The following is a 24,099-nucleotide window of genomic DNA, read 5'->3' as shown; positions in this document are numbered from 1 at the left end:
TAGAATCATCTGAATTTTCTACCCTTTGTCATGAAAGCTTGCTCATTGTGAGAGGAAGTGCAACTCAAATCAAGCAAAAGTATAAATGCAAGACACACTTCAGTTTCAGTCTGATATCTACAAAGTAACCAAAGAAACAACTTCTGTTTTCTGATTGGAAAATGTAATTGTTGCCATACAAAAAAAATATAAAAATCTATAACAATAGTGAATAGGATGTCAGTGAACATCCTGAACATTGGAGACATTGGACATGACACTTTTCTTTTATACTTGTACACGTTTTGGTTGCAACATTATGTCTTGGATCAACCAATCAGCATTTTTTGACGCACACGGCCATTAAATGAAATGTTATCAGCTCCTCTGCAACCCAGTACGACTTAAGAATACCCTGAACACTCTTCTCTGCATAGATCTGCAGAGACAACCCTATTGCCAGAAAGGAATGTGGCTAATGGACAACTCTGACATACGACTGACATATGTTCAGTGACACTCTTTTATTTACATCCAATGCTACTATTTTTAACACACCGTTTTCTACAATATATATGTATATGGCAGCTACGGCGTGGTTAGGGTTAGGCAATTTAAACAACCGGTTGAGGTGAGGGGAAGATCATGGTTTTGGTTAATGAAAAGGCAAACTTTAACCGCAGGTCTATGATGGGACGCAAACTGTGTCCTTTTCATTGATGTCATATGCATTACCAGCCCAGTCGCACAACAGTTCATTAAATAGTCACCAAATTTAATGTATTGATTTGTGTACATAGACACAAATTCCTCTTTTTTAGCTGATCTCAGCACAAAATCAGTTATTGTAATCAACGTAATTGTGAACCAGGAAGTATAAAGAGCAGTGATCACTGTGTAGAGAGGAGGTCTGGGTGGATGGGTGGGTCATAAAAACACCAGACTTTCACCAGGAGACCGGCGTTCATGTCTCGTGTGAAACCAGAAGTCAAAGTCAATTCATTTGTCAGGTAACTTCCGTACTTGAATTACGTTGTGTTATTTTAACCCCAAACCACCATCTTGTCACGGTTCCATCCGTGCCATCAGCTTTCCTAGTGTGTCTTTTCCCTTTTTCCCTGTGTGCTCAGTTCCCTGTCTGTCTCGTTTGGGTGTGTCTGGCGGTGTGTGTGTGGCTGTATTCGAAACGTCACACTATACTAGTAGTACGTACTGATTTGGCCAAAATGTAGTATATAGTATGCAGTATGTAGTATGTAGTATATGCGAACAAAAGCAAAATCTAGGGTATGCCAAAGATACCTGGGTGTCGTAGTGATTCGGAAAAAATCTCCAGTCTGCATCGGACCAGTCTACCTCGCCTACTGTATCCTACAATGCAAAGCGCTGGACCGCTACAGGCTACGGTTACAACAGCAGCCAAAAACGGCTCGTTTTTTACATTTTTCGTAGCTATTTCATCACGAAATTCACTTCTGAAAGTTTTTGAGGCGAGAAATCAACTGTGTAGATTTAGAATATCGGCAGTTTTACGAAGCTAGATGGTGAATCGAACATTTATTCCACCGTTGTCGGAGTTTAGAAGCTCCACAAACTGCCGTCACAGCTAGCTAGCGCCTGCCGGGGTCGCTTGCCAGCCAGCCGGGTAGTCACGCTCACAGACCGCTATGAGCTGACTGGTGCTCTCTAGAGACCGGTCTGTAGATGAAAGGCTTTTATTTCCTTGTTGACGGATAGTTTGTTTAAATATCACAACACAGATGTCCATTATAAATTAACAGGAACCTGTGATTATCTGCCTTTATGGAGTTGAAAAGCTCCACAATCGCCCGCTGTGATGAAATAGCTACAAAAAATGTTAAAAACGAGTCGTTTTTGGCGGCTGTTGTAACCGTAGCCTGTAGCGGTCCAGCGCTTTGCATTGTAGGATACAGTAGGCGAGGTAGACTGGTCCGATGCAGACTGGAGATTTTTTCTAAATCAGTACGACATCCAGGTAGTTTTGGCATACTGTAGATTTTGCTTTTGTTCGCATATACTGCATACTACATACTACATACTGCATACTACATACTACATACTGCATACTACATACTGCATACTACATACTGCATACTACATACTACATACTACATACTGCATACTACATACTACATACTGCATACTACATACTGCATACTACATACTACATACTACATACTACATACTGCATACTACATACTGCATACTGCATACTACATACTACATACTACATACTACATACTACATACTACATATTACATTTTGGCCAAATCAGTACGTATTACTAGTATAGTATTAGTAGTATAGTACTACTAGTATAGTATGCAGTTTCAAATACAGCCTCTCTCTCTCTTCCTGATGAAATCAACTCCCCTGATCAACCTGCACAGCTGCCTCCCATCTAATCATCAGGCAAATTTATTTCTATGTGCACAAATCAAATAGATTACATTTTGTGACTATTTCACGACTCTACCGTGAGACTGTGTTGGCCTTACTGTATGTGACCATCCACCACCCAAACCTCCACATGCTCAACTTCTGTCTTGCCACATGAAGGACACACTACTTCCTGTCTTGACATGGGACATAAATTGTGAGGTGCAAAATATTCCATTATGAATGTGAGGGACATTGGGCTGTTAAAGACTGACAAGTTTGTCTTAACAGAAGATAAGATATTTTTGTTAACTTTTAAATAGTTTAAATTGGTAACACATGTACAGTAGAGACATATACTGGACTCAGACTTCCCCCTCTCTCTATTCTGGACATACAGGGGATAATGCGTAGCACCCTGAGGACACAGTTGACAGCTATGTGAACCCTGAACACTGTTAGGGGGTGCTTTCTTCTATACCCCCACAGGCATAATGTTAGAGATGATCCAGGATCTGGACTGGCCCCCTGGCCTTTTGGTTGGTGGAGGACAACACTGAGGAGGGCTGAAAGGAAGAGGGGAGCATCCTGGGGAAGCAAGTAGGAAGCAGAGGATGGTGAAGCTATAGGATCGTTTCTCAAGGCTTCTCTTGTCCTCTCTCAGCTCTCCGTCCAGTCTCCACCCCCCCACCCCATCCAACCCCACCGGCCTAAGCACAGGGACCACAAACACTCAACAACCCACACCAGCCACACACTCCTCAGGGCTCCTCTGATGCACGAGGGCCAGAGATAGGCTTTGTAATTGTAAATCAACTCTTTAATTCAGGCTTCATGAGGCTGGAGGGCTTCTGAAGGGGTTTTTATTAATAGAGTAAATTATTCATGGAGGTGCAGGCGCACACAGACCAGAGGTCAGGAGCTGCTGAGAGGCGAGCACCAGTGAGGATGCTGAAGTGTGAAGTGTTTGCGGTTGCTTGGAGAATATTATTTGTATCTGCGATGTTAGCAGGTTATCTCCCCGCTGATAATCTCATGAATCTTAAATTGACTGCTGAACACTGGAGATGCTATTCTGAGGGAAAGATGTACACCTATCATATGAGTACACAAACACATACTGACACATATGCCATGCCATGCCATGATGCATTCTAACTGACATTAAAGGGAGGGTTTGGATTTTGTCTGGATGTTAGTCAAATCAAATGGGTTTCTTTTAAATGTACAGTCTAGTGTAACTTGCTGCTGAGCTGCAGCAGAAAAAGGTAAAGGGCATAAAAGTAAAATAAAGTACGATCTACAGACATGTAGGTCTGCACTCCTCTATCAGAAGTTTTATTAGGGCTGTCAATTGATTAACCCTCTGAGACCCTACCGTCTTTCTGAGGCTGTAGCAGGTTTAGTTTTAAAGCTAGAGTGAAGGTACAGATATCATATGAGACTGTAAAACCAAAAGGATCCACTGGTACCAACCATGCTAGCATGTCGGGAAGGAGGCTAAATGACGCTCCAAAGATTGGCTACATTGTGGTAAAGAAAAACTGGCATGGCCATTTTCAAAGGGGTCCCTCGACCTCTGACCTCCAGATCAGTGAATGTAAATGGGTTCTATGGGTACCCACGAGTCTCCCCTTTACAGACATGCCCACTTTATGATAATCACATGCAGTTTTTTACATGCAGTTTAGATATGTTATTTTTTCTCCTATTCTAAAATGGTGTATCTGAATATTTCTGCATCCTGGGGTCCCTAAACAGTCTTGAATTCCATAAATTGGGTCTCACTGCAAAGCTGAGACTCTTGTGGATCCAATGATCCCAACTGGGTTCATGTGTGATGATGTTAGTCCCCGTAGGAGACATGTCATTGACCTCACTGTATAAAATGACCTGTGGTGACCTCTAGGATAATCACAGCCTCATGAAACGTTACAGCCACAAACTAGAGACCTAGAGCATTCAGAGGATGGATGGATCAGACTAGAGACCTAAAGCATTCAGAGGATGGATGGATCAAACTAGAGACCTAGAACATTCAGAGGATGGATGGATCAGACTAGAGACCTAGAGCATTCAGAGGATGGATGGATCAGACTAGAGACCTAAAGCATTCAGAGGATGGATGGATCAAACTAGAGATCTAGAGCATTCAGAGGATGGATGGATCAGACTAGAGACCTAAAGCATTCAGAGGATGGATGGATCAGACTAGAGACCTAAAGCATTCAGAGGATGGATGGATCAAACTAGAGACCTAGAGCATTCAGAGGATGGATGGATCAGACTAGAGACCTAGAGCATTCAGAGGATGGATGGATCAGACTAGAGACCTAGAGCATTCAGAGGATGGATGGTCTGGGACTTGGACTTATATAGCGCTTTTCTAGTCTTCCGACCACTCAAAGCGCTTTACACTACATGTCAGCATTCACCCATTCACACACACATTCATACACTGATGGCAGAGGCTGCTAAGGTGCCAACTTTTCCCATCAGGATCTAATCTAAATACTCATTCACACACCGATTTCTATGCCTTCGGGAGCAATTTGGGGTTAAGTATCTTGCTCAAGGACACATCGACATGTAACTTGGAGCAGCCCGGGATCGAACCACCGACCTTCCAATTGGTGGACAACCACCCTCTGAGCCACAGCCACCCCCTGATCCCCATGGATGGATCAGGCTAGAGACCTAGAGCATTCAGAGGATGGATGGATCAGACTAGAGACCTAGAGCATCAGAGGATGGATGGATCAGACTAGAGACCTAGAGCATTCAGAGGATGGATGGATCAGACTAGAGATCTAGAGCATTCAGAGGATGGATGGCTCAAACTAGAGACCTAGAGCATTCAGAGGATGGATGGATCAAACTAGAGACCTAGAGCATTCAGAGGATGGATGGATCAAACTAGAGACCTACAGCATTCAGAGGATGGATGGATCAAACTAGAGACCTAGAGCATTCAGAGGATGGATGGATCAAACTAGAGACCTAGAGCATTCAGAGGATGGATGGATCAAACTAGAGACCTAGAGCATTCTGAGCAGTTTACACAACAGAAGACCTCGCCCTCCAATCATGAAAAAATTCTATTGTAGCAGAAATCTCTAAATGTCAAAAGTATTTGGTACCAAATCACAGCATGTCTTTTTCTATGGTGTTCCTCAAGGTCTTGGTGTCTTAATGTGGTATTTTGGAGGGATTATTGATCATTTTTATCAATTCTTTAGTGGTAACAAATTGTTAAATTTAGCACCAAATCTTTGTAACAAATGGTATCAACACTTATGAGACATAATAGAGCATGGGGATGACCATCATAAACTTATATCATAATATTCTATGCTCTCACTTACTTTTAAAATTTATTTTCAATAATTAATTAATTAATTACTTATTGTTTATGGCTGATTAATGACTAGAGAACTTGATACTCAGTGCTGAGCTGCATATCAGATTAATCTTCAGGTCACCAGCTTTCAGATGATGTACACCACTTCTATGTGACATCTACTGCTGACCTGCTATCTCCCCCTAAAGACCCCCTGGACTCACCTAAAAAAGACTAAAACTGGTCTATTTTGTGTCTCAGAGGGTTAAAATATTTAATCACAATCAATCTCATGAATGTCCATAGTTAATCGTGATTAATCGCAAATTAATCGCACATTTTTTTATCTGTTCAAAATGTACCTCAAAGGGAAATTTGTCAAGTATTTAATCCTCTTATCAACATGGGAGTGGACAAATATGCTGCTTTATGGAAATGTATGTATATATTTATTATTGGAAATCAATTAACAAAACAAAACAATGACAGATATTGTCCAGAAACTTTTAAAGGAGAACACCACCTGCGTTAAGGATTCCAGTATGTTATTCCCATGGCCAAGGAAAGACAATGTGTCTGAACATGAGCTCCTCTCTCTCAAAGCCAGAAACCAGAGAAGTAAGTCTCAAACTGGTGATGTCATAGGGTATAACGTGTGGAGCTGCTCCATAGACAATGAATGGGAGGTTTTCTTTCTCTTTATTCTACTGTAGTGTTGTCCTCTGGGTGCTCTCAGTGTCCTCTAGAACACCTCTCCCCATTCATTGTCTATAAAACAGTTCCACTCTTTATACCCGATGACATCACTAGTTGGAGTTTCAGCACTCTAGTTTGTGGATTGGTTTTGACTGTCCGTCTCTTTTAGTTGCTTCAGCCAGGGATCTCTTCATGGCCAGCATGGACGGGAAGGATGATTACAACCATCAACAGCTAAGCCATACAGTCAGATATGTGTGAAATGTGTCTCATATTCATACTGTGTCTTGATCTGATGAAGCTGAGTTTGATTTAAATGCACTATACAACTATTAAAATGTGTGACCAGTATACACATCTAGATGGTATTTCTGTTGCCCTTGTCAAAATGCAAATTGTTATCACTTCCAGTCCAAATCTTCATCAAATTTTCTTTGCACAACCAATGGCTAAATATAGAACAAGTGAAACACATCTGAAACAGATAGTCAGATAGTCAGATAGTCATGGTGTGGTGCACTCTGACACTGTCAACTCATTTCAACTCTCAAACACTGTCTGGTTTCAATACTGTGAACTCTGCTAAGTGTCAAAATAATATTTTGTGGATTTGGGGGATCTGCTGTATACTAAAAAAAAAGTAATTTTCATAAACAAACTGCTTTTTTTTTACTGTTGGCGTCTGCAGCTGACTTGGCAGTATGTTAATTGAGCAAAAGGAAGTGCTAAAGCATCTCAACTCGTCTCGCGAGGCGCATTGGATCTCATGAGACAGTCTACTTAGCTATGTATATATTCCAGATTCCTGCTCCACTCTCACTGGATAACAACAACGTCAGTCTCCAAACAGTTCATATGGAAAACAATCTCCATTCTGCCTTCATATACTTTGTGCTTATCCTTCCTACATGGACTGGAAGCTCTCACTACCAGTCTACATACGGTTCTTGATGGAGGTTTCCTTTGTTCAGAGTCGGGTACATCATCTTCCATGCTGGTCCGTGATGAGCTCACAGAGCCATTGAAGTATTGAGGTGTAAATTTGGTATAGCAGTGCACTGGGGAAGTTTTCAAATTCTACACAGGGGTTTTAATATTAACCACTGGGCAAATGTGATGTACTGTATTAGCGAGACTAAAAAATAAGGTAAGCAGATGTCAAAGTTAATGATGATGTTGTTAAATATTAATACAAATAGAAGCAATGTCCCGCCCCTTCCAGTGGACCACCATGGGACCTTATTTCAGAATCAATATGAACGGTAGTCAACAGAGAGAGAGAAATATTTGTTTTGATCCCGTTTGAATTGCGCCGTGAATCACACATATGATGTTTGTCAATTTAAAAAATAATTTTGTAACTCAATATGTCATTAGAAAGACGACACAGCCAGAAGTCCCATAAGTGACGTCCCTCTCTCTGAAGCTACAATGTCTATGTGTTTTTCTACTGGGATGAACTCACACCAGCAACGGGTCTGATGCTTCTTTCTCTTCCCGGCTGATAAGAAGACCAGGAGTCACTGATAAAACACATCAGGTCAGATAACGGTTCATCTGTGCCTGGAACATAGCTACGTTAGCCAGCTAGCTAGTGTTGGTGACGTAAACGGTACGAGAGAAGAGATGTAGTTCACTGAACGGTTTCACGCTAAACTAAATGATACAACGACAAACTGAGACTTTCTTGACCTGCAAAATGATCTTTTAAATAGACAAACATCATATGTGTGATTCATGGTGCAATTCAAACGGGATCAAAAATAATCTGTCTCTCATCGCTGACCAACGTATATATATATTTTCCAAAATCAGGTCCCATGGGTTCCCCAAGGGGCACTGACCAAGCGGCGGTATTTGACGAGTTGGGAGTGAGAATGTGTTGGGTGGACGGGTGTTATGACCCTGGATCATTTTGTATGGATGTGCCTGACTAATTTTGTGGTGATGGCTCAGCTGTTTTCTCCTCCCCTCAGTGTGTGTGTGTGTGTGAGAGTGTCTTGAGTGATGAGAAACATGTGCTGCCTGGTGATTGGTCCATTCAAGGAGATTGCTGCCTGGTGATTGGTTGACTTGATGACATCAGCCTTTTTAAACTCCAGCTGCCAGCATCTCTTCCCTCTTCACCTCTACCACTCCCAACAAAGCCAGCAGCTAGTCTGTGTATGTGACAACTGTAGGAACTGCGGCTTAGTGTATTTTCTTTTGAGAGCTTGTTAGTTGGTAGTATAAATTGGTAAATTGTTTGTTAACAAGCCATTTGATAGGGTTTGAGAGTTGAAACTGTGTTTTTTAGTCACTGTAAATATAAAGCTTCTTAAAGCAGTTCTGGTAGGAACTTGCCAAGTTTGTTTGCCAAGTGGCTGTTTTTCTCTTGTTTTGTTGGTAGGAGCTTAGGTTAGAGACTTGTCTTTTGTTTAACCTTTTATTTTGGTTTATCTGAAGGTTAGATTTAAAAAGAGATATTTTGTTTGTTGTTTTGGGCATGGCTCAACTCTGAAGCTGAAAATAAACTGCTCCTTGTATGTTCTGAAACCCTGTGTAGCTGGCCTTACTTGAGAGTGGGAAGAGTGGGAAGAGTGGGAGTCGCTGGAGTCGTTGTGTTATGTCTAGGTTCCCCTAGACCAGGGGCATAACAAACGCAGGACTTTCACCTCGGAGATCACTGTTGGTGTCCAATGTGAAACCAAGAGTCAATACTTTATGCTTAAACTACCTTAACCAAGTAGTTTTGTTGCCTAACCCTAACCAATCATTGCACAATGTTAGCCATGTGGCATTGTGTGTCTCTGCAAGCGTGATATGAAACGTATTTATGATTGGTTCAGAAACGTGGATATTTAACGTATCCTGTAGTTTGCAGAAACGTCCAACGTCCAACGTTGTACGTGAAAAACCTTAATTAATGGACTGCAGATACATCTGTTATGTTAATGGGGCATTACAGCAGATTGATTTTGTGTGTGTTGATCTTTCATGAATCACTGCTACATTGATTCTACATGTTTTATCTCATCATCTCATTGTCGCATAAGTGCACAAACACATTAAAGACACACTACCTTCTCAAGCCCCTCCTCCTTCAGACTGATGACATCGAGGTCGAAGTCTGTCCTCAAGCCATTGGTCCGGTTGAAAGTGATTCTCCCCGTCAGGCCATCCCAGTGGGCCTAAAGAGAGACAGATATCAGAAGAGACATTCAACCATCAGCATCAAGTCTATGTCTCCGCTTTCTGAAATGTTTTTGATGTCAGTGTTCGAGGCTAAGCAGCCGAGGAGTGAGAACACACTATTTCTATTCTACCTCTGTCACACCCTCTTTCTGTTTGTACAGTCTTCTCTGGCATCAAAATGCCGACACAGACTCTGAGGTTGCATTTGTAACAGTGGGAAGGCAATTACCCGATCCTTACAGATATTTAGGGATGTGATAGGATACAATGCAGCATGAAAGTGGTTCAGAGCAGGAAAGACTTTTTTCTCAGGAACAGCGAATCATCACAGTGCTGCTCCGACTGGAAGCCGGGGACTTCAGGGCCTATCTTTAGTCAGATGAGTGGGAGTCACAGATCTAGAAGTCACTCACTCAGTACAGTGAACTGTGCTAGAAAGCATCTGTCATACTACTTTGACTCAGTGTCGGAGTAGCTATCCATTGATACCAGTGCTGTTAGCAGATACTCCAGTGGAGATTATTATGGAATACTATCACTAAGGAATGTGGTATGTGTATCTGATAAGCTAACAGTATGTGGATTGTTACTCAACAAACAGTCTGTCAAAGATATTTCACAACTGCTGACCATTTTGCCTGGCAATCTGGTATGGATATTCATGGTCCCCAAATGGAGGAGGACTTCTGCAGATTTTGGTGTCCTTCCATCATGTCATTGTGACAACCTGCATGTCGAGATTTGAAATTGTATACAAAAAAGTATTAAAACCTCTTTGGTAGATTGCTGTGGACTTTATTCAGCACGTTCATGCTACACCGAGGATGAACCCTTTCTATTTTGAATCTGGCCTGGGCTCTGAGGCAAAAATGAGCTGCTAGCCTGCTATTAACCTCACCTTTCTCCCACTCTCTGTCCAATATATACAGTTTGTCGATGTGAGTCGATCTGGCCCCAAATTTTTGGCATGTAGGAGCTAAAGTGAAATAATTGAAGCCTTTAAACAAGATCTTGACACGAGGATACTCTTAAAGACAGGATCTCAAGGTCCGGTCATGAAGCAGGACACACCTTAAAGGCTGTGTAAAGGAAATTCAGAGTTTTCTTTCTAAACACATTATAAATGTTGGAAAATAATGACTGAAAACATGTGCAAAGACTGTGAACGTTGTAGTACTGGATTGTGGAGTTAGACCGTTAAACTGTTTTTGGCCAGTTTGGTGTTCAGGATATTTTAGGCGGGGCTGAAATCATGGCTCGATGACACATTGGAGTCATCCTTAACATAACTCCACCCATCTTCATAAACGGGGTTTTTGAAAGGAAAAATACAAACCCTGCCTTCTGTCAAAGACATCTTGGTTAGCTTAGTCAGTAGAGCATGTGTCTCATATTGACATGATCATGGGTTCAAGTCCCACTATGGGCATTTTCATCACTGATTTTGTATTGTATTGTATTTTCATGATTGTAATCCATCCCATGTTCTCTGTATATTTATTATTTTTCTGTAAACTAACTAAACTAAAAATGAATAGTCAGTATGGAGTACCAGGGCCACGAATGTCTTTGAGACTACCAGGAATACAAAAGCAAGCACTTTATCCACGGCCCCGGTGGCGAGGTCCGGGCGGGGGGCGCTGTAAAGAAAGCGGTCGCGAAGCTGCAAGCCACCCTCGCCCCAAGCCTTTCCAAGCCAACCCACCGCCTCGGATGAAATGCGCCCAGCGCTCAGTGCCTTCAGCGACACGCCCCCAGCGACACGCCCCCAGCGACAAGCCAGAGCAGAGAATACTGATGATTTTTACATGATTTTGAAAGATAATTTTATATACTTGGCGATTTTTTTAATCATTCAAATTTGGTTGGGTGGTTAGTAACTTATTTTTCTGTGGTGTGACAAACCCATAATGCATATTTATTTTTGCTTTACACAGACCTCTATCATACCATTTAATATTAGAGCCTAGTGCTGCGTACTCTTAAACATCTTCAATACATTTACAGAAGATGTTTAAGAGTTCAAGCTTTCAGGACCCTTGGAGTTCTGAGTTGCCAGGGCAGTGCCTGCTTTGTTTGGCCCGATTGCTATGACAAATATCGTCATATTCCCTGCTTAGCCTGCGACCCAGTCCCGAATAAACAGGAGAAAATGGATGTAAGAAAAACAACTTTAAACCAACAACAAGGCTTTAAAGGGACTGTTTGTAACTTCTTACACGTATATACCATTGCTGGTCGGTGTCCCATGCGCGCTTGTGTGTGGCTACGCTGTTCAGACGAGACTCCAACACAAACTACACAGAAGCAACAAAACCGCAAAGTTGTATCTAGTGAAGCCCGTCTGTTAAACAGTGTTAACTCTTCCTGCTTCAGCCTCCCGACCGCGGCCAGAAGACAGAGGGGAGACCGTAGCTTTGGTCTCGAGGGCCGCAGTCTCTGCTGTACTCTGCTCCTCTGCCTGCCTTCACTCACACACCGCGCTCCTTCTCACTCGCTCTCTTGCTCCACCTCTCACGTGCATGCTGCTCACTCCACACTGCAGAAGAGTTAGTTTAGCTCTGAGAATATCTAGTGAATGTTCAGTGGACGTTTGTGCACGAATAACTGCTGCAGCTCCTCCAGACCAACAGAGATTTCCCGTGTCTTGTGAAGTGATGGGGCTCCGCAGAGAGAAACTTTCATTGACTTAACGGCCACAGGTGTGGCTGTTAACAAGCAATTTCTGATTCTTCCATAGAGTCCCTTTAAGTATATATCATCAGTGTTTGTTTCATCTTTTGTACTCTGAGATATGGCCATCAGTGCCTCCATGGGGGCTGTTAATAGTTCTTTAGGCTGTGATATGCCTAATATCAGCTAAATATACATCGGTTCTGAAATGATTGTCCAAAAATTATTAGAATTGTTGTTAGCCTCCAACAACAATGGTCAGTCTACCTTTTTTTGTCTGCAGATATTGATTTAATAATTCCCCTATTAGACACATTTAGATTTGCCATCTTTTATTTAATGAAGGGCTTAGTTTCTTGCTGTGAAGCCTAAAATTACTGAAATATTTTATTTGCAGAAGACAACATTTGTCAGAAAAAGCTCATTTACAGCTTGATTGAAACATAGCTGGAAAGCTACTGTTGGACGGAACCAGTAAAAAAGCATGAACATCAAGTGGAGAATAGTATTGTATCACAGGCACAGTGGGACCTTGACTTTAGAGGGGCTGATTCAAACTAGTTACAGTTCAATCCTCTGTGCAGACTCACCCAACAGCAAAGCAGCAACTGTCCAATACACAGCAGCTCAGTGACCCTGTGGTTCAACTGTTGAAAACTGGGAGGCAGCGGCTTTCAAGGAGGTTTTGGCCGAACTAAAGATTCTAAAATAGAGGCACTGAGGGTGAGAGCTAATACAAAGGACTGCACTTATATCAGAGGGGGGTATATTAGACAGCAAGTGAACATTTTGAACTTTGAACTTTGTGTTGGAAGCAGAACAAATGGGCCAGTGTAAGGATGTGAGAGACTTTGACGAGGGCCAGATAGTGCTGTCTAGACGACCGGGTCAGAGCATTTCCAGAACTGCAGCTCTTGTGGGATGTTCCTGGTCTGCAGTGGTCAGGACCTACCAAAAGTGGTCCAAGGAAGGAAAACCGGTGAACCGGCGACAGGGTCCGACCCGAGGCTCATTGATGCACGTTGGGAGTGAAGGCTGGCCCGTGTTGTCTGATCCAATAGAAGAGCTACTGGAGCTCAGACTGATGAAAAAGTTAATGCTGGTTCCAATAGAAAGGTGTCAGAACACACAGTGAGCAGCAGTTTGTTACGTATGGGGACCGGTCCATGCTGACCCATGTCCACCGCTTAGAGCACCTACAATGGGCACGTGAGCATCAGAACTGGACCACGGAGCAATGGAAGAAGGTGGCCCGGTCTGATGAATCACGTTTTCTTTTACATCATGTGGATGGCAACGAGTTCCAGGTGTTGACTTGGCCTCCAAATTCTCCAGATCTTGATCCAATGGAGCATCTGTGGGATGTGGTGGACAAACAAGTCCTATCCACGGAGGCCCCACCTCGCAACTTCCAGGACTTAAAGGATCTGCTACTGATGGCTTGGTGCCAGATACCACAGCAGACCTTCAGAGGTCTAGTGGAGTCCATGCCTCCACGGGTCAGGGGGACCTACTCAATATTAGGCAGCTGGTCATAATGTTCTGGCTGATCGGTGTATATACTTTGAATATAGTGTGTTTACAAACAGCAACCGACAAATGTAATATATTATACCTTTAATATTATTTTTGCTTGTTTCAAAGAATGAACTTAAAAATTCAAACGTTCAAATTATCAAATAAATCATATCTATTCAAATGATTTTATTTCTTATCTTAAGTTGTCAACTAACTATCTAGACAGCAGGCAACGTGTCTTCCATGCTGTATTGATATTGTCACTGAATCTGCAGTGCAATCCCAATCAGAGCAAAGGGCCGTCCTCTGGGCCGACTATGAGCACAGAGAGCTTCAAGTCAAGAGGACAAAAACAGCCCAAAAGCAGCAGATTGAGTGAAGATGGAGAGAAGAGAGGGAATGAGGGAATGGTCAGGGAGGAAAAGATATGATTTGCATGGAGTTTAATATAAATACATCCAAATATATGTGGTTCTCATTTGCATACAAACCCTCACCATATAGTTTATTATTTGCAGTCTTCTCATGATCCACAGAGGGTTAGAGAGCCCTAAATATAGGTTGCCTAATCCCCATCTTTCCAGAGACAGAAAGCTCTGGATTAACTGTGCCAGCTTCACAAATGCAGCGAACTGTGGGGCAATTACCAAAAATGTAGATAATGTTGTGTTTTTGTTTCTGCATGGGTGATTAATGCTGAAATTCAGAGCGCAGGCTCAAGATGGCTGCCCTCCTCGGGGGAGTTTGCATGCACACAAACTGAAAAAATAAATATTTCCATATAAATAAATAGACAGATAAATAATTTCTATTTATTCATATTCCCTTCCTTGACTGGTTCTGCTTTATTTGCATTCCATCTCTGTGTGCTTTCCTGAGAGCAGGTGTTTCTGTGTGAAGGTGCCGTGTACATGGAGGAGGAACACAGAATGGGGAGCAGGTAGAGAAGCATCTACCTCTTTGATGAGGGCCATGAAGCGGTTCCCGAAGCGCCAGGGCTTGTGTCGGTTGCACTGTAATGAGCTGACAGTGATCTGCTGAGACTGCTGCACAGCCACGGCCACCACGTGCACGGCATCGTACATCAGCGCGGCGTCCGTCTGCAAGCCGAGACAGAGGGGGGAGAAACAGAGCGTCATTAACATGGAACACAGCGGCTCGCCCCGGCAGCCTGGATCTGTTCAGAATCAGAGAAATATCAATATCATGATGGCACAATCAAAGCCTCACATTAAAACCCAGTTGTATGGCTCCTCAGAGTATGGATTGTTGAGTGTAATCGATTTATTATGGAAATGTAGAGAGAGACAAATTGTGAAAAATAAAGGAAAGAGAGAAAAAGGGAAATATATGCACACTATATGCATCATTTGGGTGGCGCATGGAAATACATTTGCCAAAGACTCAATATATATAATTTTGGCATATTTACCAGCAGTCGCTGCAGAGTGTGGTGTTGTTTTCACCCTGTGAGTCTGTGTGTGAGTCATCATGGAGACACCTACTGTAGCAGCAACTACCACAGAGCAGGTTTACAGGACTCTCACAGGTGTTTATATGTCTGTCTGTCTGTCTGTCTGTCTGTCTGTCTGTCTGTGGACAGGTGTTGTCACCGTGATAGCGTCACAACCGTGTAAGATGCAGTCAGGAAACTTTACAGGAGTGTAGTTGAGATCAAATGAAGGCTGAGTCTGAAGATCGGTGTAGTCTGAGCAAGGGGGCTGAAGTAGTAGAGTAGGAAGTGAGGAAGGGCCCCCCCACTTTACTCCCCTGGTCTGATCTGCCGTCGTGGCTGGTGTGCTCTCGTCACAAAATGGCCACTAGTGTGTCAAAAACGGGGCAGTCTTCTGCAGTAGTGGTGCAGATTTACATGTTACATAAGACAACGGGTAAAAGGGTAAGGAAAATAAAATGTGAAAAGAAAGGACATTCAGACAAAAGTTAAACACATTTGACGAATGAATGACAAATAAATTGTGCAAATACATAAATTGTATGCAAAAAATAAAGATTCCAATACATTTATGATGAATAATATAATTTAAATAACTGTCTCAAAACTGTCTATATATCTTACTGGGGCCAGTAATCAATTAAAATATTTAATCATGATTAATCACACGATTATAATAGTTAATCACAAATTAAACGCACATATTTCATCTGTTCTAAATTAACCTTAAAGGGAGATTTGTCAAGTATTTTATACTTTATCAACATGGAAGTGGACAAATATGCTGCTTTATGCCAATGTATGTATATGTGTATTATTGTAAATCAATGAGCAACACAAAACAATGACAGATATTGTCCAGAAACCCTCACAGGTACTGCATTTAGCATAAAACAATATGCTCCAATCATAACATGGCAAACTGCAGCCCAACAGGCAACAACAGCTGTCAGTGTGTCAGTGTGCTGACTTGACTATGACTTGCCCCAAACTGCATGTGATTATCACAAAGTGGGCATGTCTGTAAAGGGGAGACTCGTGGGTACCCATAGAACCCATTTACATTCACTGATCTGGAGGTCAGAGGTCAAGGGACCCCTTTGAAAAGACATGACAGTTTTTCCTTGCCCAAATTTAGTGCAACTTTGGAGTGTTATTTAACCTCCTTCACGACAAGTTAGTATGACATGGTTGGTACCGATGGATTCATCAGGTTTTATAGTAAGTTTCATATGATACCAGTATCTTCACTCTAGCTTTAAAACTGAGCCGTTACAACCTCTGAAAGATGGATTGCATTAACGCATTATAATCTCGGTTCTATGGGTACCCACGAGTCTCCCCTTTACAGACATGCCGACTTTATGATAATCACATGCAGTTTGGGGCAAGTCATAGTCAAGTCAGCACACTGACACACTGACAGCTGTTGTTGCCTGTTGGGCTGCAGTTTGCCATGTTATGATTTGAGCATATTTTTTATGCTAAATGCAGTATCTGTGAGGGTTTCTGGACAATATCTGTCATTGTTTTGTGTTAATTGATTTCCAAAATAATAAATATATACATACATTTGCATAAAGCAGCATATGTGTCCACTTCCATGTTGAGAAACTAAAAACTACTTGACAAATCTCCCTTTAAGGTACATTTTGAACAGATAAATTATGTGCGATTAATTTGTGATTAACTATTATAATCATGTGATTAATCATGATTAAATATTTTAATTTATTACTGGCCCCAGTAAGATATATAGACAGTTTTGAGACAGTTATTTAAAGTATATTATTCATCATAAATGTATTATTGGAAACTTTATTTAACAAAGATTTTTTACAGATAAAAAATGTGCAATTAATTTGTGGTTAAATATTTTAATTGATTGACAGCCTTAATAATTATTATAGTTATTCTTTTATATAATTACAAGTTTAAAATAATTTCAGGAAGAAAGAAAACTGCCACCGTGATCCTTCAGGGGTTCTTTACAGGATACATTGACATGAAGACACCAGGAGCAGGGAGTTGAAGTCAACTCAACAAGCATTTTTTTCCGTATCAAATAAGATATAGTGTCAATGATGGTCTTTTGTTGCACAGCAACAAGAGAGTTGCAAGCAAATTCAATCAACAACAAACAAAAAGGACCCTTTCCCAGTCTGACTGTGAGCTGCAAGAATGTCTCTCTCTCTCTCTCTCTCTCTCACTCTCTCTCTCTCTCTCTCTCTATATATATATATATATATATATATATATATGACAGTAAACAGTCCAAACATAGGAGTGACGCCGAAGCTATCAGAGAAGTGCCAGTCATCCACGCTTCATGAAAGAAGCCTGTAATTCTGCAGTTCCTCAAAAAAGAAAAATCTAATTAGTGTTTGTCTCGCTTGATTGAAAAGCAATCAAAACAGCTCTCCACAGTAGCTGCATGGAAATTGTGCCCTAAGGTGCCTTGGAAAGCATTGTCCTGCAGGAAGAAATCACTCCCAAACCTGTCATTTTCTTCCATTTGAGCCCTGATTGAGCATCGTAAGGTTGCAGCTTAAGTTGCCAGTTTGGTTGTAATAGCAGGGTGAAGACACTCCAGTGGCTATTCTACGTGTGTGTGTGTGTGTGTGTGTGTGTGTGTGTAGCTGGATCCACATGCATGGGAGATGACCAGAGATGTTTCAAAATCGATCACTGTCAATAAGCTTGCCTTCTAGAAATTCCGCCTGGTTTCAGTGAGTGCCCGCAGGAGTGTGAGGTATTAATAATCTGTGTTAGAAGAAGGTGTTGAAGCAAAGGGAGTGTGAATGTATTGCAGTGTGGGTGTCACCTGGAGGCTGTGAAGTGTGTGTGTTGGGGGGGGGTTATGCAGTATCGTTTTGCAGATACGGGTGTCAACCAGCAGTGATAAGACGGATATGACCCACTTTGACTGACTTCATAGTCATTTTAGAAATAATCAATGCTACACTGGTTGTAGAACAATTGGTCATGTTACATGTTATACTGTGCCAGTGAAGATGGTGTATGGACCATAAAGGAGAATATGGATCACCAACATCACACAAAAACATATAAATCCAGTCAGTGAATATGTTGTGTAGGATGTAGTTCTTCCTGGGGGTGGTACAAGAGGAAAGCCTATGTTCAAATGAAGGGAATTCCATTTAATGGAAACGTTCTTGTTTAATTTTTATTAGGACTGTCAAAGTTACGCGATAATAACACATTAATGCAAATTCATTTTAACACCACTAATTTCTTTAACGTATTAACATGATCGTTCTTTCGGAGATTGTAGCTCAGTTCTTTTTCTAACTTGGTTTGGTGTTTCACTATGGGGGAATCACCTTGGCGTGACCAACTACGGAAGCTCCAATGACACCACGTCTGTCATTGACAGACAGGTCGACCTGTGTTAGGGCACTTTTCGAGGAGCTCCTCGAGGTGGAGCCAGGTTGTGAGGACGCAGAGGGCAATGCCAACTCTGACCTCCTCGACATGGACGACATGGAGGATGAGGAGGATGACTTCACCTTTCCTGTTCAACATTCCAGACCCCCCAGTGCATATGATGCTGTTCCCACAGTGGACAGCAACTTATACGAGGTCTGCAAACGGGCCGTGTCCAGATTGGGGATTCATTGGCCTGCAGCCCAGGACGCCGCAGGGGCGGAGTGAGATCTATATGATGATAAGAGGCTCCCACCAGCCCAACCACCATCTAAACAACTCCTGCCAGCAGTGCTTGCCTGCATGAAAGAAATGAACAGGTACTGGTCCAGCCCATTTAAGAGTAAGCTTCCCACCAAAGGCTACTCAAAGCTGGAGATCCACGGAATGGGGGAACGGGGCTGGCCGAAACCCGAGGGGTGGAGCCTTCAATGGCTTATCACCTCCACCCAAACCATCGCTCTCTCTCAGCTTCCTCCAACATCTCTCTACCTAGTAAAATGGAGAGCCTCACTGCCTCTGTTTTCCAAAGGATGTATAAGTACGCAGCGCAATCAGTGTGCTCTCTTAATGCAATGAAACTGCTATCTGCGTACCAGGTGGAAATCCTAGAGGAGATGGGTGGAAAGCTGGACTCAGGGGCACCTAACCCTGCTCTCAGGGATGAGATCTGTGTGGTGAACGACCTCATCCTGCGCTCCTCACGTGGCGCAGTGCAGGGCTGTGTAATGGGACTCTCAGGTGAGAGGGCCCTGTGGCTGAATCTCAGGAATGAGTGATGCTCAGAAGGCAGAGGTTATGGATGCGGCATACGACCCCACCAAAGGTCTTTTTGGTCCAGCTTTGGAGAAAATGAGGGAGACCAGAACCCTCAGAAAACAAGAAGGTGAAGCCTTTGACCTCTGCCTACCCCGACGACCCATCTCTCGCCCCCCTCAGGGGCCAAGGGCTGGCTTTGCTGCTGCAGCATCAGCAGTGAGGGGGAGACAGGGGTCGGCCAGACCGCAGAGACAGGCAGCTGGTCAACAGACTAGCCAGCAGCCTCGGTCAGAAAAACCTAAGCCATAGGGCAAACACTCTTCCGCTGCAGTTGCAGCAAGAAACCGCCCATCCCATCCCAGGGAAGGGAAGAAGAAGGGTGCGACCCCCTTGCTTCTCTTTTTCCCTTCCCACAAAGAAAAGAAAGGGAATGGAGGTGGAACAGAGCCCCCAAGTTCATGCTTCAGAGGCCCTGGTGGGTTCCAGTTTTCCAGAGGTCCTCTCTCAGTTTCTCTCCCCTCACGTTTAAGGGGAGGTAACACAATGTCACCAAGCACTTGTACCCAGTTCAACATTAAAATAAATAAAGTGTGCATTTTCGCAGCCAAGCCAAAGGCAGAGGGCAAAATGCTCCCCCCAAAACCATTAAAGAAGGCCTCTCCCTTCAGGTGATGGAGGTGACATCACCGCAGTGCTCACTGCACAGACAGACCAGTGGCGCGCATGCGCAGTTCACCCATTGGTTCTGTCCACTGTTCCTCAGGGGTACAGACTGCAGTTTGCTATGAAACCACCTAGATCCAACGGTGTGTTAGTTTCAGTAGCCAGGGGGGATTCAGCACGAGTCTTAGAGGACGAAATAGCATCCCTGCTAAACAAACAGGCGATCAGAGCCGTCCCGAGCGAGGAAGCTCCGCTGGTTTTTACTTCCTTATTCCAAGAAGGTGTGCTCAGCCTTACATCCCATTTTAGATCTCCGTCTGTTAACCCAAACAGACACCTACGAAAGTACACTTTCAGTATGTTAACACCTAAAGTGCTCTGTCGGTCTATTCATCTAGGAGATTGGTTTGTAACAATCGATCTCTCTGATGTGTATTTTCACATCGGCATTCATCCCGCACACAGGAAGTTTCTCAGGTTTGCTTATCAAGGCAGAACCTACGAATACCAAGCCATCCTGTTCGGTCTGTCATTTGCACCGAGGGTGTTCAGTAAGTGTGTGGAGGCAGCTCTGTCTCCTTTACGGACGGTTCTCGCGTCAGGTGTCTCGCTAGGGGTGGTGTCATCCAGGGTAACGATGACAATGGATGCAACCCTGTCAGGGTGAGGAGAGACCATGTTGGGCAGAGCAGTGAATGGCATTTGGGACCCGAGGGTGGCTCAGGCCCACATAAATCGCTACCACAAGGGCAAGCCATTGTCCCGCCAGAGGCTATCCCACTGGATTGTGGAGGCCATATCTCTGGCTTATAGCTGTAGAGGTCTGCAACCTCCACAGGGGTTGAAGGCTCATTCCAAAAGGAGTATGGCCACTTCATGGGCCCTGTTCAAGGGATTTTCGGTGCAGGACATTAATGCTGCGGCGAGCTGGGCTACGCCTCACACTTTTTTAAGGTTTTACAGGCTGGATGTCTCGGAGCCATCATTGGCACAGGCTGTGCTAGATGCAAACAGGCCAGAGTCGGTGTGATGTTCACTGTCTGGCTTATTGTTTATGGCTTTGGGAAATGTATGCAATACGGGAGTGGTCTATATCTCCCATAGTGAAACACTGAACAAAGTTAGCAAAAGAACTTTAGGTTACTTAACATAACCCCGGTTCTTCGATAACAGAGTGAGGTGTTTCACCATCACTTCCCTCCTTGCATAGACACGGAAAGAAAACGGTCTAGAATGATTTGTGAGGGGCGGTCGACTATGGTAATAGGAGGGGGCGTAGCCCTAACACAGTTCGACCTGTCTGTCAATGACAGACGTGGTGTCATTGGAGCTTCCGTAGTTGGTCACGCCGAGGCGATTCCCCCATAGTGAAACACCTCACCTCTGTTATCAAAGAACCGGGGTTACATTAGGTAACCTAAAGTTTTAAAGCTAGAGTGAAGATACTGGTATCATATGAAACTAGACCTAAACCTAAATAATCCATTGGTACCGACCAACTCACTCAACCCACTCCCATGTTGAGAAGAGTATTAAATACTTGACAAACCTCCCAAAGCTCGTTGAGTGTCTGATGGAAACGGTTCACTTCACATTCTGGAGAGCAGGAATGTGCTTGGTTGATTTCATGGGAACCTGCTCATTACATCTTTATATTTTTTGGGTACGAGGGAACATTATAGGTTGATGATGGGAGAAGAGGACAGGTCAAAGTCAAAAATATCAAAATCAGTAAGAATCATCTGGGGACCTTGAATATACTCAGAGCATCTGATGAAGATGGTTGAAGAGTACTGAATGAATGGACAGACTGACATCAGTCAATTATTTAATGGACAAGGCAATACTTGCTATGAAGACAGCAAAGCCTGCAATGTCTTAACAACTTCCGAACCTCGTTTGTTGTATTTCCAGCCCGACCCCCCGGCACCAATGTTTCAAGAAACAGCATGTCTTCATTAGCTAATAGCTGTTTAGCTCTCATTGTATTGGCAGGTTGTGGTCATTGATTATGTCTAGCCAATGTCATCATAAAAGTCATGTAAAACAGCATGACCACTGTGCACCGACTTTTTCTCTTGCAGTCGTCTCTCATTGTCCTATTTAGTGCATGGTGATACCCTCACCGAATTACTTCTCACAGAGGCAAAGTCAATTTGCATGGTTCTTTTATATATAGAGTTCAACTTTGGTGAACCTTTGAAAAAAAAATACAGCATTGATCAATTCAGCCATCTTGATAGACTGAATGTTGAGGGACTGGAGAGAATAACATCATATTAGCTAGGTTACAGTATCTATTTTTAATTAACCCTGCTCAGTTGACTGAAAACAAACAAAACTAGCCAAAACCAACAACTGCCACTGTTAGAGTCGGTAGGATCAGGCGGTGGACAAGGTGGACTGACCTTTAAGGTCGACCTGCTATCTCATTTTAGTAACAAGCTGCTCCTCCGAGATTTGGTGGAGCGGCTGCTGAGTCAAGTCCAACAGCTAGTGGTGAAATTGGTTATACCGGTCCGATCTTGTGTTGTGGCTTAATATCAAACGGGTTTGAATGTGTTTACACCAGCCCACCAGCCACAGCATGACCTACATGTAGTCGCTACTTGTACAAGCTTCTAGATGCGCAGAGTGGATGTGCAACTCTCTGGTGTGACCACTCACTTAAGCTCGATATCAATGTTCCAACCAAAACGATAGAGTAGGTTGTTCATTTTTGTCTTCCAAAACGACCAACATCAATTGTCAGCTCCCTCCAAAAACCATTAGACCGTTGCACAAAAGATTCACATAACTGTTCCGTGTGCCACTAAGGGTGAGGTTTGGTTTGGTTCAGACAACAAACACTATTTGGTTGGAGTCAGAGAATGATTGTGCTCATGTTTAAATGAAACAATCTTTGACTGTTGGTAGGAGAAAGGAGGTGAACAGCAGTCTCCAGTGTCAAAATCTCGATTATCCACCCTGACCTTCTCCTAGAGTTTTTCTTGACCCTTTGCATGACAGACAACAGTCATCATTAGCATGACTGTAAGAGGTCCTTGTCAAGGACATGTAAACAGGTGTAAGTGTCTGGTGAGGACAGTCTCTGTTATCTATGACATCGTATTAGGGCCATTGTAGGTAAAAAAAACTAAAAATAAGTAATTAAAGAGCCGGGGGAGAGGAAGACATTTATGTTGAAAAAATAGTGGAGTGCAAAGCTGTGGTAGCGCCAGCCACCGCCTGAATTCCATTGCTCTTAAAGTAGTGTTATTATGTTAAGGATGGCCTCTGAGCGAGGTCCTGTAAGATACATATACATGTTTCTGTTCTGTTCTTTTATGAACATAAGTAAATACTAATATTGTAGAACTTACAGGAAAGTAGATATGAACAACTTCTATCTACATGAAAACGATGTGTCTTTTATTTCAGCATCATAGTCACACACTGCTTTTAAGGGACCACGAGCTGAACTTTTAATGTGTTTTCACTTCATCAAAGTTAACTGGAACTTTTTGATCGCCTAAAAACGTCTTATTCAGCATTCGGTTGTACTTAGCTCCACCCTCTCGTGTCACTTCTGGTTGCAAAAAAACAAGATGGCGATGGCCAAAATGCCGAGCTTGAGACTTCAAAATGGCAGTCCACAAACCGATGAGTGACGTCACGGTGACTACGTCCACTTCTTATGTACAGTTTATGGTTGAACCACAGATTATGAATGAAGTCCTACAAGTTTGCTGGGGAGAGGGACCGTCTGGAATATCCTACTTAGACTGCTGCTGGATGGATGGATGGAGGGAGGGATGGATGGATGGATAGAGGGATGGATGGATGGATAAATGGATGGATGGAGGGATGGATGGATGGATAAATGGATGGATGGATGGAGAGTCCGCTACATTCAAATGTTGCACTCGGTGACTCATGTTACCATTGTTTAACGGTGGTGTATGTAGTCTGACGAGGTTGATCCAACCTCGCAAAGTGAAGCAACATGGTTCCTAAA

General features: G+C 43.0%; 1 protein-coding gene across 3 annotated transcripts in view; it reads right to left on the bottom strand.

Annotated features, from left to right (window-relative positions):
* The window catches only part of grik2 (glutamate receptor, ionotropic, kainate 2), a 369,970-nt gene that overhangs the window by 104,743 nt on the left and 241,128 nt on the right, over positions 1 to 24,099 (bottom strand). For all 3 annotated transcript variants that reach the window (XM_037784201.1, XM_037784199.1, XM_037784200.1), the window contains exons 8-9: positions 14,737 to 14,880; positions 9,478 to 9,585 (exon numbers count right to left, since the gene is read on the bottom strand). In XM_037784201.1, coding sequence (XP_037640129.1) covers positions 9,478 to 9,585; positions 14,737 to 14,880 — 252 coding nt within the window. The remainder of the gene's footprint in view (positions 1 to 9,477; positions 9,586 to 14,736; positions 14,881 to 24,099) is intronic.

The sequence above is a fragment of the Sebastes umbrosus genome, chromosome 11 (assembly GCF_015220745.1).
Source record: "Sebastes umbrosus isolate fSebUmb1 chromosome 11, fSebUmb1.pri, whole genome shotgun sequence".
Taxonomy (NCBI): Eukaryota; Metazoa; Chordata; class Actinopteri; order Perciformes; family Sebastidae; genus Sebastes; species Sebastes umbrosus.
The sequence above is the reverse complement of the archived record's forward strand: the minus strand, read 5'-3'. Positions and strand labels throughout refer to the sequence as shown.